The 13,462-nt window shown below is 44.7% G+C and overlaps 4 protein-coding genes across 4 annotated transcripts; 1 reads left to right on the top strand and 3 right to left on the bottom strand.

The window, feature by feature from the left end:
• Positions 1–134: 134 nt before the first annotated feature.
• On the bottom strand, positions 135–1,157 carry LOC9636170 (aurora kinase C). The gene has a single exon (XM_002979669.2). The coding sequence runs from the start codon at positions 1,155–1,157 to the stop codon at positions 135–137; it is 1,023 nt and encodes a 340-aa protein (XP_002979715.2).
• A 177-nt stretch (positions 1,158–1,334) lies between these two features.
• On the bottom strand, positions 1,335–2,056 carry LOC112349757 (glutathione hydrolase 3-like). The gene is made up of 2 exons (XM_024684738.1): positions 1,857–2,056; positions 1,335–1,784 (listed from the first exon to the last, which is right to left on the bottom strand). The coding sequence occupies exons 1-2, from the start codon at positions 1,887–1,889 to the stop codon at positions 1,353–1,355; spliced, it is 465 nt and encodes a 154-aa protein (XP_024540506.1). The 5' UTR covers positions 1,890–2,056; the 3' UTR covers positions 1,335–1,352.
• Positions 2,057–3,392: 1,336 nt separating this feature from the next.
• LOC112349750 (putative pentatricopeptide repeat-containing protein At1g68930) lies at positions 3,393–3,887 on the bottom strand. The gene has a single exon (XM_024684705.1). It carries the CDS (start codon positions 3,885–3,887, stop codon positions 3,393–3,395), a length of 495 nt encoding a protein of 164 aa, XP_024540473.1.
• A 1,513-nt stretch (positions 3,888–5,400) lies between these two features.
• LOC9635544 (ABC transporter B family member 10) lies at positions 5,401–13,413 on the top strand. Its single transcript, XM_024684704.1, has 3 exons — positions 5,401–5,870; positions 5,973–6,286; positions 13,223–13,413. The coding sequence occupies exons 1-3, from the start codon at positions 5,401–5,403 to the stop codon at positions 13,411–13,413; spliced, it is 975 nt and encodes a 324-aa protein (XP_024540472.1).
• The last annotated feature ends 49 nt before the right edge of the window (positions 13,414–13,462 follow it).

The raw sequence follows: 13,462 nt of genomic DNA, 5'->3' as shown, positions 1-13,462 counted from the left end.
CAATGTATTCTGGCTATTTATCTGATTATACAACACAAAGAAGTTTCATCTTTGATGAAAGCCCTACTTCTTTATTCTCTGTCCAAATTATATGTTTGTACAGTTTGGTTACAAAATTATGTGTGAGTGATGTTTTAGTGGACAGTTTGCCATGCTCCATTTACACATCGCAGTCGAATCTTCTTCGGCTCGATCATTATAGTTTTCAAGTGTTCTTCTTCCCGCTTTCTTTTCACACACCATTTTCCGGGCTTTGACTGCTGGAAAACCAATTTCAAACTCATTTTCCCTGCCTTTGTTTGATCCTCGAGCTCTTCCATCGTCAATTTGTGTTGTGGACTCGACAAATTCCTCACCACCCAAGGATGTTTCTTCACTTTCCGCAAGGACAGCCTCTTCTCAGGGTCAATGTTGAGCAAGTGCAGAATGAGTTTTTTAGCTTTGTCGCTTATGCCTATCCAATCGAGAGAGTTCATTGGCAAATCCTCCAAACATCCTAATCTCTTCTCAATTTCCTGCGATGCCAACCTTGGAAATGCACACTTTCCAAACAACATCTCATAAAGAACAATCCCCACACTCCACACATCAACCCTCTCGTCATAAACACGGCCAGGAGATGACATCTCAGGAGCTCTGTACCTCTCTGTCCCAACCATCCCCCTCATGATCATACCTGGTGGTGACCCCTTCTTTGAAAACCTTGACGATGTTCCAAAGTCTGCCAACTTTACATTCCCAAATAAGCTTTCCCCAAACCCAAGAAGGATGTTCCCAGGCTTAATGTCCCTGTGAGTGACACCCCTCCTGTGCATCTTGTGGACTGCCTTGGCCACTTGCTTTATCACAATTGCAGCTTCGTGCTCACTAAGCCTCTTTTTTCTAAGTAGTACATCTCTTAGTGAACACTGACATAGCTCCATGACGAGATGATAGTAATCCTCATCCCTAAAAACCTCCACAAGCTCAGGTACCATTGCTCCACCACTCGGACTATGCATCTTTGAGAGATGCACCAGTGCCTCAATCTCTGCCTCGGCTTCTTCTCGTAAGCCTCCATCTGGGAGCATGTCATCGGTGATCGAGTCCTCAATTGTATAATCACTCACTCGGATTGTTTTACATGCGAAAAACTTGCCATCTACCTTGCGCTTCATCTTGTATACGATTGCTTAGCCACCACGACCGAGCTCTTCCTCCAGAGTATAAAAGTTCTCTATATCACTCCCCATTCTCGCTGCTCTCTGTCCTCTCCTAACAATATACCCTAACAAAAGGATTCCGTAGTAAAGGCAAATATATTTCTGCGTTATTCTGAGGAAAAATGCTTTAAAAATTAAAAAAATGTATTTCTAGTCAGTAAAAGAGAAAACAAGCAAGAAAAGAAAAGATACCAGTGCCACCTCCCCAAGATGGAGGAGGCATTCCAAGAACAGCCGGCCCTTCGGCCCACCCGGCCCTTCGTTGGTAATCAGCTCCAGCGTCCTGGCCAGCTCCTCGTTGCGAAGAACATCACCAGCTTTCGCCAGCTTCCCATTCGGCGAGAGGAACTTTCGAAGCGTTCTGTGAGCTAGAATCCCCTTGAGACTCTGAGCAATTTCAAATTCCAGGTAAGGTGTTACCACGAATCCATCCCGGGCTAGCTTGATGGCCGGCTCCAAGAGCGATTTCCAGGGCAGCCTTCCAAAGTGTTGCCACGCGAGGTGGAGTCCAGCGAGCTCGCCAGGAACTCCAGCGGACGAAGCACCATCGACTTTAGAGGATGGCTTCTTTGCGTACATGTCCTGGAAAAAAAGAGAGGAGTTCTCCGTGGATGGAATGTAATGTAATGAAAGAAAGAAAAAAATTCCAAGTACCTTGGATGCCGCGGCTGGGGCGATCTCGCGCATGTCATAGGCGATGGCGGAGCCATTGGCGAGTTGCAGGAGCAAGAACCTCGCAAACAGCCAAACCGGTTGGAGATGAACTGTGGCCCTCTGATAGTTAATGCATTGGCAACGCGAAAAAGTGGACGATCTAGTGGCAAGCCGAGCCGAGAATGCAATGCTCTCCGGAGGTCAACTACAATAACAACACACACTTTGACAGTGAGTCAAGCAAGTAATAAAAGTTCACCAGAGTCGCGTTCAAGCTGGTTCTTATCGAAGATGGCTGTTACAGGATGCACGCTAGCGGGAACTTTGAAATGATATGGGCGCAACTACGTCGTCCGTGTAAGTAAGCATGGCTCTCTACTCTACTCACGAGTCATACCTGAAGACTGGTATTCCTTGCCGACAAAGCTTTACCAATGGATTTCCAGTTGAATCGTCAGAGCACGAGTGATTGTGTTCATCGCTTTGTGCAAGGCGGAGTTCCTGGAAACTAAGCATAGCACGTCCAGGGAAACCGTGGCTGTGTGTAGCAAGGTTCCGTCTGCAGCTATGTAAGGAGAATGAGAAGCGGATAAACAAACCGGCACCACTTACAAGGAGTGTAATGAGATCAGTCTGCTTGCTTTGCTGCGTCAAAAGCTTGCCAACCAGGGGATGTGCTATCTGGAAAGCAAACTCATCAGAGTTCTTACAAACTTGTGTTTGAGAGCTTACCAAAGAGTCGAAAAGAGCTGAATCTGGGAACACAGATTGTAGCTCTTCGTTAGATTGAGAGCGAACGAGAAATCTTCTCGACGATCCTTCCATAATACATACAGTGCTTGAGCTCGTGAAACTCTGGGGAAGGTCTCTAATTTTCCCATCCAGCTGCTTCTTAAGATCTAATGTCACACAGTTAGAAATGTATAAGAGAAAAAAAGTACCTGAGGAAGTTCCAGAAGATGTGTAGAGCGAAAGGCCAAGCTCGACTTGACAATGAAGAAGCGCTGTGGATTCCCAAAACTCTTTCGCGGAAAAGGAAGATTGCTCGATCGGTTGTAGGGCCTGAGAGAAGAACGTAATGCCATCGCTGGAGCTGGATCGAGTAGCAGCATCGTTCGATGAGACCAGAGGCTTTTCCTGGCCACAGCACACGCCATTGCAGCATCCGATCCAACCAGCAATGCTCCAATCACTTCCAGCCCCGATCCGCAATTCACCTGGAATATCGGATCACGAAATCTCTGTGCCTGGAGCCCTACCTTCCTCAGCGGCGTAATCTGGATCGCCATCCTTGTAGCGCAGGCAGCGGATCGAGGAAGCGATCGTCCGGGACTCCAATCAGCCACGCCACGCCGGCATTCTCTTGTCTGTGCTTGGCGAGATCGCACAGCACCCTAAGTTGACTTGCTGACTAGAAAGTTTTACCATCATTGACTGACAAGAACTTTGCTTAATTCTTGGGAGTTTTCGCAAATCCTCCTAGTAATATAGCTGAAACAACACTACTTTCACGCGATTCTTTGCAATTACAACTATCTACAAAACGTTCATACTTCTCATCGCTTGGATCTCTTGCCTCTCCTTCCACAGCCCGAGACTTCCATAGATGTTCGCCATAAGAGCGTAGGCCGAGTCTAATCTCCTGTCCAGAGCAATCAAACGCTGAAACGCCAATCTCCCCACCATCGAGTTCTTCCATTTGTGACACCCCGCGAGCACTGTCGTCCAAGTTACCAGCGTCGGCTCAAATGGCATCCTCGCCACCATAGCCACCGCTTCCTCGAGCCTGTTACTTCTGTTGAGAAGATCCACCACACAGTGGTAGTGATGGATCCCGGGAGCCAGCCCAAACTTTGAGCTCATCTCGTCGAAATAACGCTTGCCAAGATCGACCAAGCCGGCGTGGCTGCAAGCCGAGATCATCACGTCTGGACGAAGGCCTTTGTCTAGCAGCGCCTGGAAGAGCTCGAGAACTCGTGGAGTGTCTCCCTGCCTGCTATATCCTGCGACCAAGGCCGTCCAGGCCACCATATCCTCCTGCGAGCTTAGCTGGAATGCCTCGAGAGCTTCATCCATGCTTCCACACCTTCCATAGAAATCGACCAGCGTCGCGGCGATGGAGGCCTCTCTTTCCAGTCCAGCGTCCCGGATTTGCTCGTGGATCTCTTGGCCAGTTTCCCCCGCACGCCTTGAGAGCCGCCACGAAAGTCCAGGCATCGAGAGGACACCGCTTCTCTTCCATCATGCGCCGGAAGAGCTCGAGAGCGAGCTCGTCTTGGCTGTTGTCGACGCAGCCAAAGATCATGGACGTCCACGAGATGACGTTGTGATCTTGCATGGAGTCGAAAACTCTTTGTGCGTCGGCGATGTTTCCATACTTTCGCGATCTAGCGACACTGCCACACCTGGAGTACATGCTCACCAGGCTAGATCCCACGAACAGGTCAGAATCGAGGCCGCATTCCACCGCCGCCGTGTGGATCCTCTTGCCCCGCGCTAGATCCTTGCGCTTGGCGCCATATACTAACTGCTAATTGAAGAGCAGACTTCAAATCAGAATAAATCAAATAAGCAAACTGTGTTGATGCATATTAAGTAAGTATAATCAAGTAAATCGTAATGAAATTTAAGACTGCTAATCAAAGTCGACTGAGGATTCGTCCCTGGAGAGAAATCAAACACGCTGCCATCAAGCACTCAGAGTTTTTCGACCCCAAGAACTTTGTAAGTTCCACCACCTTTCCCACTCTACAGCTACCATGGTAGGGTAGTGATACATGATTGCCAGACCACCTTTCCTGGGCTTCAGTAAAGGATTCCTTCGATTTGAAGCAGCCACAATCCCATCTGATTTGTGAGATAAACCATGGCTTAGCCTTAAGGGCCTTAAAGTAGTTTGTTAGGTTAAAACACATTATATTTAATCAGTAAATCATATTTTATCACATCGGCTTTTAAGTTGAACAACTCTTTGAATTGCACTCGACTTGTAGAGGCTCCGGGAGAAAGCAGCTGGTGCGATGAAAGTCCTGCTTCCACTTCCCTTGGAGCACCATCCAACAAGACCGGTGTGAGGAACAAGCTCTGGAAAACTTGCTCTCGTTGGTTGCCAAGTCTCATGTCCCATCTGCTGTACTTGGCAAGTTTGTCCCTCAGTTTCGCTGTGCTTAATATGTCTGTATCACCGGCTGCCAAAAGAATTTCTGCTTCCAGTGCAGATACCCACTGCGTTGAAAGATGTTCAGGCAGTCTTCATGACCAAGTATAGGCTCTCTTGATGATCCTGTATGAGCCTGGTGACCTTTGATCCATAATCCTCGTCTTTGTGCTCCAGCTCGGCTCTTTGCTATGATATAATCACTGCTCTTACGGCCTCGTGGAGGTCTTCGACTTCCTCCACGTCATCGGTCGCGTGTCCTCGACAACCACATAATCAAGCCACGTCAAAGCCACTTCATCGTTGTGGACGCAACCGAAATCTGTGGAATCTACGAGGCGCAACACCAAGTCTTGCAATGTCATGCTGTAGTGCTTGCAATACCTCATGGCCATCAATTGCATGCGCCTTGACAAACGCAACTCCAAAGGTGCTGCCAGCATTGATTCGGTATTTGGGATCCTCTGTCAGAAGGGAAAGATAAATGCGAACGATCCAGAAGCTACTCCTCCGGGGAAAGTTACGGGAGAGATCGACGCATGCAACGTGTTCTTCGCTTATCCAACAAGGCCGGACGTTGTAGTTCTGAGAGGCTTGAATCTACACGTTCCAGGTGGTACTTCTATGGCACTGGTTGGTCACAGTGGCTCGGGGAAATCCACGGTCGTCGCGCTCATCGAGAGGTTCTACGACCCTCTAAGCGGCGTGGTGAAAATCGATGGGAAGGACATCAAAAAGCTTGACCTTTACTCGCTGAGGAGACAGATCGGTCTTGTGAGCCAGGAGCCATGCTTGTTTTCGGCAACCATACATGAAACATCGCTTATGGACGTGAAAGCGAATGCACCGAAGCGGAAGTAATCCAAGCCAGTCGCATTTCTAATGCACACAATTTCATCAGGTTGGCAGAAGCTTTTTCCTTTCTTGTTTGTGAGTCACTAAGATTGCTTTGGTTGCAGTGCACTGCCGGAGGGGTATAAGACGCATTCTGGCCGGAAGGGAATCCGTCTCTCTGGCGGTCAGAAGCAGCGAATTGCAATAGCTCGAGCGGTCTTGAAGAGCCCACAGATTTTACTGCTGGACGAAGCCACCAGTGCTTTGGATCTAGAGTCGGAGCACCTCGTTCAGGATGCGCTGGAGACAATGGCCGGAAGAACGACACTCGTGATCGCTCACAGGCTCTCTACGGTTAGGAACTGCGACTGCATCTCGGTAATGCACAGTGGAGCTGTGGTCGAGCAGGGAACACATGAGGAACTAATGTCGATGTCTGGTACGTATTTTTCTCTAGTTCATTTGCAAGAAGCTGGCTGCAGTGGCACAAAGTGCTCCTAAGTTTACAGCTTTTCTGGTCATTTTCTTGTCGAAGTCAGAGGCATAGACAATGTATAAATGTAAAACTCTTGTATGTAATGTTGCAAACAAAGAGCTAAAACTTTACCATGCAAATTATGAAAAATAAATAAATTTATTTATTGTACTTTGGTTGTTTAAGATTTTATATTGTTATAAAACTAATGATGAACACTTTCCAACTATATTTTATAATATCATATAATAATAATGTTTATTTTTATCAGCTTACATTCTTTCAATTTTTCTTCTTAATTCTATTATATGTCCTTTTAGCTCTTTTACACTGATCTTGGTGATATTTAATTAATAAAATTTATTACTTAATTTAAATAAATTTATTAATTGTAATGTGTTAAATATATAAAATTGTGAGGGCCAAGTGTACGGCATCGTAGCCGTATACTAATATTAGCGTAGTGGATTTTGGTAGCCGTCGGATTGGTTTCAATCCGGACCACTCGCTCCTGTATATAAGCTAGGGTTTTTGGGTTAATTGATATGCACATTTCTGTATTCCCTTTCCATATTCCATGCACGCACATTGGTGGAGATGAGGGGCACCTTTGATTGTCCCTGGGGAGTGCTTGGATTTGGGATTTCGGTTTAGATCTAGCTTTTGCATTGTCTAGATCTAGCTTTTTCCATTTCCTTTCTTTTGTTCTTTTCTTTCAGGATTTTGGTTTAGATCTAGCTTTTTGCATTGTCTAGATCTACCATTTCTTTCCAGCTTTTTGTCATTTCTCTTCTTTTGCTCTTTCTTTCTCATTCATTTTCATGGCCGATCCGCAATCTCCTCCTTTGACTCTAGAGCAGTAGTTGGTTCAATTGCTTGATGCTATGCGCCTGCAATTGAACAACCAAACTCAGTTGATGGCGGCGTTCACGGCACATGGTACAACTCCTCCTATTTTTGGTGCCAATCCTCGCGTTCGGCCGAAGTTCTTTCGTGGGAATCCTGGGGATGATGTGTACCATTGGTTCGATCACTTCACGGTGATTGCCACATATCATTCTTGGGATGATGCTCGACGTTTGCGTGAGTTCCCCACATGTCTTCAAGGGACGGCATTGCAGTGGTACAATGGGTTGAGCGCAGCTACTCGTGGCGATTGGAGTGTTCTTCCGGACGTCTTCAAACGCGCCTTCAGACACGCCGACGATTGTGATGATGCCTTCCAACAATTGCATCGTCTTCGCCAAGGGCCATCTGAGTCGGTGATGCAATTTGGCGTTCGTTTCCGAAGTCTTTTGCTTCGTGCGGAGCCAAATATGTCGGAGCGGATCAAGCTAGGAATGCTGTGGCCAGCACTTCGTCAAGATCTTGTCGGACTTGTGCATGCACTTGCTCCTGCCACTCTTGACGATGCTCTTCGCTTGGCGCAACGTTATGAGACGTCGCCTCTTCCACTTCTTGCTACACGTCCTTCAGCTCCACTTCCTATGAGTGATAGTCCTGTTCCCATGGAGGTTGATGCTGCTGCTACTCGAGTCCAAGGACAAGGGCGAGGACGTGGTCGTGGCCGTGACATTCATTGCTGGGCGTGTGATGAAGTTGGTCATACTTATCGGCGTTGTCGGCGCTTTCCGGATTGGCGACCTCCATTTCCTGGGTGGAGACCTTGGCGTCAGCAACGTCCCGTTGGTGCTGCTGCGGTGGAAGGTTTGGATACCGAGGTGCATTCGGGAAACGAGGAGTCGCGCGAGTAATGGAGGGACCTTGCGTGAATAAGTTAGTGACCCCTCCATCTTTCTTTCGGGAGTATCATCAAGGGGTTCACTCGGCACCGGTTCATCCAGTGTTTACTTTCCAAGCTCGTTTTTATAACAAGAGGTCTCCTATTCTTCTCTCCGTGTTGGTTGATACAGGTTCGAGTTTATCTTCTATTGCTCGACCTGTTGCCACACGTTGTCGTCTACACTTGCGTCGTGCGGCGGATCCAGTTTTCATTCTTTATGGCAACGGCCGTACACATGCATGTGCACGAGATGAGGCGGACCTGGTTGTGCATGTGGGCGATCTCGAGCTTGAGTTGCAGTCGTTGCGGGTGGTGCCGAGTCAAGCTTTTGACCTCATTCTTGGTATGGATTGGTTGCAGCACAATCATGCCAAGTGTGACTTTGAGGCTTTTCCCCCTTGTCTCATACTTCCTTATGTTTCATCCATTCCTCTCACTTCTGTACCTCTTCGTCCCTCTACTTCTACCTCTGCTTCCATTACTTTTGTTCCCCCATTATTTCCTCTTGTGTTTCCATCTTGTTCTGCTCTTCCCTTTTCCGATCCCTCCGATGATCTTTGTGTTGCAGCTGTTGACCAGCTCATGAAGGAGTATTCTGATCTCTTTGAATTTGACCTATCGTCTGGGGCCAAGATTGCCACACGTCATCCCATTCCAACCGGGGATGCTCGTCCAATCAAGGTTCATGTTCGTCGTCGGTCACCCAAGGAGATCAAGATTTTACGTGCAAACGTCAAGGAGATGTTGGAGAAGGGTGTTATTCGGAAGTCACGGAGTCCTTGGGCATGTGAACCTCATCTTGTGACGAAGCCTGATGGGAGTATTCGTTTCTGCATCGACTATCGTCCGTTAAATGAAGTGACGATCCCGGACGTACCCTCTTCCTCACACTGCTGATCTCTTGGATCGTCTGGGGCGAAGTCGTTGGTTCACCAAGCTAGATCTTGCTTCTGGGTATTGGCAAGTACCGATGGCTGAAGACGATATTCCTAAGACTGCTTTTCGTACACCATTTGGTTTGTACGAGTTTTTGGTGATGCCGTTTGGTTTGAACAATGCTCCAGCAACTTTTCAGCGAATGATGGATGAGGTTCTTTGCGATATGCCGGAGGTGACGGCTGACTTCATTGATGATGTCTTGATCCACTCGGAGGGGACATGGGAGGAGCATGTTCATGATGTTTGTAAAGTGTTGGATCGGCTACACGACGTTGGTTTAAAGCTGAAGCGGTCGAAGTGCGTGTTTGGGTCCAAGGACACAACTTATCTTGGGTACCGTATTTCTCGTGAGGGTTTGCAAGTTGATCCTGACAAACTTGTGGCTGTTCTAAAGTTCCCTACTCCGAAGTGTGTGAATGATGTGCAGCGTTTTTTGGGTAAGGTGCAGTATCTCGGTCGTTTTGTGGATCATCTTTCCGATCGCACTGTACCATTGCGAGCGTTGCTGAAGTCATCAACGTCATCTTTCATCTGGTCTCCCGATTGTGAGCGGGCGTTCGTGAATCTCAAAGAGCTATTGACGACTCCTCCGGTTTTGGCATATCCTGACTACACTCGACCTTTTATTTTGCGCGTGGATGCTTCTGACATTGGTCTTGGAGGTGTGTTGATGCAAGAGAGCTCGAGTGTGCCTGGTCAGCGCCATCCCATTGCATACATAAGCCGTACATTACAACCAGCGGAGATGAACTACTCCACGACGGAGAAGGAGTGTTTAGCAGCAGTCTGGGGTTTCGAGAAACTTCATGCCTATCTACATGGTTCTCGGACGTTACTTGAAGGTGACCATGCTGCTGTTACTTCATTATTGAAGCGGAAGAACCTGGTTGGTCGTACGGCTCGATGGGCTTTGAAGCTTCAGATATATGATTTCAATGTTGTTCATCGCCCAGGGAGTTCTATGGCTGATGCTGATGCCCTTTCTCGAGCTCCTCTTCCTTCTCCACTCACTTCTCATGTTTTTGACGAACCTGTTGTTCCAGCATCTGTGGATTTTCTAGATGAGGATTCTGTGCCGTCGGCGGTTGCTGTCCTTGACGTTCAGTGTCCACAGGGCGTAGAGCAAGATCTACCTTCTCTGGATGAGGTTCGCGAGGCTCAAAAGATTGAGCCGTGGATTCGAAGGCTTCGAGATGGGTTTGAGAATCCTGCATCACTTGCTGATGACTTGCCTTTTCGGCATTTACATTCTCAATATCGCCTTGAAGATGGCCTTCTTTATTTTGTGGGGACGGATCCTGATGCTCATTTACGGCTGGTGGTGCCTTCGGTGTTTATTCCGCGGTTTCTCCATGCTTACCATGATTCTCCTATTCTAGGTGGGCATATGGGACACCGTCGTGTCACCGAGAAGTTGCGCAGATCTTTCTATTGGCCAGAGATGCGACGTGATATTATCCGGTATGTGCGTAGCTGCGTTTGGTGCCAAGCTCGTAATACTCCCCCTTGTGCTGCAGAAGGACGGTTGGAGTCAATTGCAGTTTCTCGTCCGTTTGAGTTGGTGGCGTTTGATCTTATGGGACCTTTTCCGCGATCGACTGCTGGCAATGAGTATGTTATTATTGCTTCTGACTACTTGACTCGTTGGGTGGAAGTTGGTGCTCTTGCTAGTGCCTCTGCAACTGCTGTTGGATACTTCCTCCTCAATCGAGTGGTGTTCCAGCATTCTTGTCCAGAACAGATTCTTTCGGATAATGGTCCTGCATTTATGGCTGAGGTATTTCATGTTTTGACATCTCGGTTGGGGATACGCCACACTTTTACGAGTGCTTATCATCCACAATCAGACGGTCTGGTGGAACGGCTCGTTCGAACATTCAAAGGGATGATTGCGAAGTATGTGAACTTTCAACATTCGGATTGGGATGGTTATTTGCCGTCTCTTCGGTATGCTTATGTCACAGGGGTGCAGAGTTCTGTTGGTGCTTCACCATATAAACTTCTATATGGTCATGATCCAATATTACCAACAGAGCTAGGTTTACCTTCGCGATTGCCACGAGCTCCTGATGCTAGGTCATGGGATCAATATTTGACAAGCATTCTTCCACTTGTCCGAGCAGAGTCTGCTGAACACTTAGGCCGCGTACAAGTGGGACAACAATGGCGCTACAATTCCCATCATCATCCACCAGCGGAGTACAAAGTGGATGATTTGGTGTTAGTCCGTTTTCCCCATCTTACGGTACATGGTTTATCTAAGGGGCTCCTTGCGCAGTGGAAAGGACCGTATCGGGTGTTGCGGCAAGTTGGACCACAAGTTTATGAGGTTCGGCATGACGTTCAGCAGGCTGATCCTCCGGAGATTGTGCATGTGCAGCGGTTAAAACGCTTCATACAGAGGGATCAGGAGCAGTTAATACCGTCTATAGATCCACCGATGCCTCCTCCTAACGTTCCTCTAGATCCCGGCCCATCTACAAGAGAACCCTGACGGCCTTCCATTATTCCGAGAGGAGGGGATGATGTGAGGGCCAAGTGTACGGCATCGTAGCCGTATACTAATATTAGCGTAGTGGATTTTGGTAGCCGTCGGATTGGTTTCAATCCGGACCACTCGCTCCTGTATATAAGCTAGGGTTTTTGGGTTAATTGATATGCACATTTCTGTATTCCCTTTCCATATTCCATGCACGCACAAAATAATTATTTTTTAATATTATATCCTTTTACAAATATTATTAATCTATAAAAGATGATTGTTATAAACCCATTAAAGCTAAATATTTTGTGTTTATTCTATTTTTCTATCTTATCACCTGCCAAGTAATTTTTATTTTTTTTTTGAGATATCATTCCAATAAAGTTTTTTACAAAGTATTACCCTCATCAATGCTCAATCCCGATCACTAGATCCAAGAAAGGATGATATGAACACCACATGTACATTCAAGTGAAATTAAATAAATTTAATTTAAATATTTAGATAGTTTTTATTATGTCTATATTAATAAATTAATTAAGAAGATCAAAATCATGTTAGAACTTTTGTTTTTAATAAAGTCTTTATAATTGATAAATTTATTATAGACAATGCTTAGTTATATCAATTTTAACTCATAAAATTTAAAATATCTCTAAAAACCTCACTTTATATGTATAAAGTTTATTATATTATATTTTTATTTTTAGTTCTATTTAAAATATATATTTAATATAATTATATTAAATTATAAATTTGTAAAGGTCATATATTCATTCAACCATGGTAAACTGTTTTTATTTTTGGTAGTGCTATAGATGAATTCAAGATCCAAGATTTCCGAGCTCAAATTGTTTTTTGGACATGTATATCTGAATATATAAATTAAATAGGTTGGATGTAAGACTTTTTAAATCAAAATTCATTTAATTTTTTAATTGTACTCACTTTTCAATATTTTTGATTAAAATGTATATAACACTCTTTGATTAGTAAGTTAAGATTTTTAAAAACTAAATTGATGATTTTTATTTGTAATTTTTCAAAGGATTCAAAATAAAAAGAATGATAAAAAATACTTAAACATAACAAAAAAATTAGTAGTGATAATTAAATCTTATATATTAAATTGAGTTACTTAAAAACTTATTTATTTCAAAAAGTAAAATAACTATTAAATAAATCTAAATCCTCATTAAACTTATGCAAATGATCTCAATTTTACATTTAGCTTTGAGTATATTATTTATTGAGATAAAGATGCAACTCAAATAATGATTTATACCGCATATAAATAATAAAAAAATCATTGTGGTCAAAACTGATCATAGAAAATATAACTAATTTATATTACTCAAAGTAAAACTAAATAAAGTTATTATTTTCTAATAAAACATTCCTAACATAGGTTTTGGCATTAAAAGTTTTTATATTAATATATAAATTATTTTTTATATCTATATCATATAACTAAAATATAAAGTACAAATTTGTGTTCCTAATATTAATAAGTATTTAGTGTAGTTTATAAGAGAAATAAAAAATTAATGTAGTTAAGTAGAATAACAAAAAAACTCAAAGGTAAGTGAAAAGCAACCATAAAATCGTCTCATTCAATATAATCCTTAATGGTGACTTTTAAAAACTGTTCATCAAAATCTTTGCTATAGTGAGTTGATAAGCTCTTTTGGATCAGCAGCTATAATCTTCACCCTAAGAGCTGCAACATATGTCACCAAGTTCACCTCGTTACTTCCTCGTTCTTCTTTCAACCGTCTTGAGCACAGCCTCACTTTCACCGCAGGAATCACAAACGATGCAGTCCAGGAGACCGGGTTGCCAGATCCTTTCAAAGACTTGAAGACCGCGCTCCGGCTCTTCGCGTAAGAATTGCCAGCATGGTGTGTCCAAAAACCTCACTAGTATTTCTTTGAGC

Source organism: Selaginella moellendorffii, unplaced genomic scaffold, assembly GCF_000143415.4.
Source record: "Selaginella moellendorffii unplaced genomic scaffold, v1.0 SELMOscaffold_42, whole genome shotgun sequence".
NCBI lineage: Eukaryota > Viridiplantae > Streptophyta > Lycopodiopsida > Selaginellales > Selaginellaceae > Selaginella > Selaginella moellendorffii.
The sequence above is the reverse complement of the archived record's forward strand: the minus strand, read 5'-3'. Positions and strand labels throughout refer to the sequence as shown.

Bases quoted from the DNA above. Each gene is read 5' to 3' on its own strand.
- LOC112349757 (XM_024684738.1), bottom strand. From the start codon at position 1,889: ATGCGCGAGATCGCCCCAGCCGCGGCATCCAAG. The intron at 1,785-1,856 runs GTACTTGGAATT...CTTTTTTTCCAG, and splicing joins CCCCAGCCGCGGCATCCAAG to GACATGTACGCAAAGAAGCC.
- LOC9636170 (XM_002979669.2), bottom strand. From the start codon at position 1,157: ATGAAGCGCAAGGTAGATGGCAAGTTTTTCGCATGTAAAACAATCCGA.
- LOC9635544 (XM_024684704.1), top strand. From the start codon at position 5,401: ATGGCCATCAATTGCATGCGCCTTGACAAACGCAACTCCAAAGGTGCT. The intron at 5,871-5,972 runs GTAATCCAAGCC...CTTTGGTTGCAG, and splicing joins GCGAATGCACCGAAGCGGAA to TGCACTGCCGGAGGGGTATA. The intron at 6,287-13,222 runs GTACGTATTTTT...CTTTTGGATCAG, and splicing joins GGAACTAATGTCGATGTCTG to CAGCTATAATCTTCACCCTA.
- LOC112349750 (XM_024684705.1), bottom strand. From the start codon at position 3,887: ATGGTGGCCTGGACGGCCTTGGTCGCAGGATATAGCAGGCAGGGAGAC.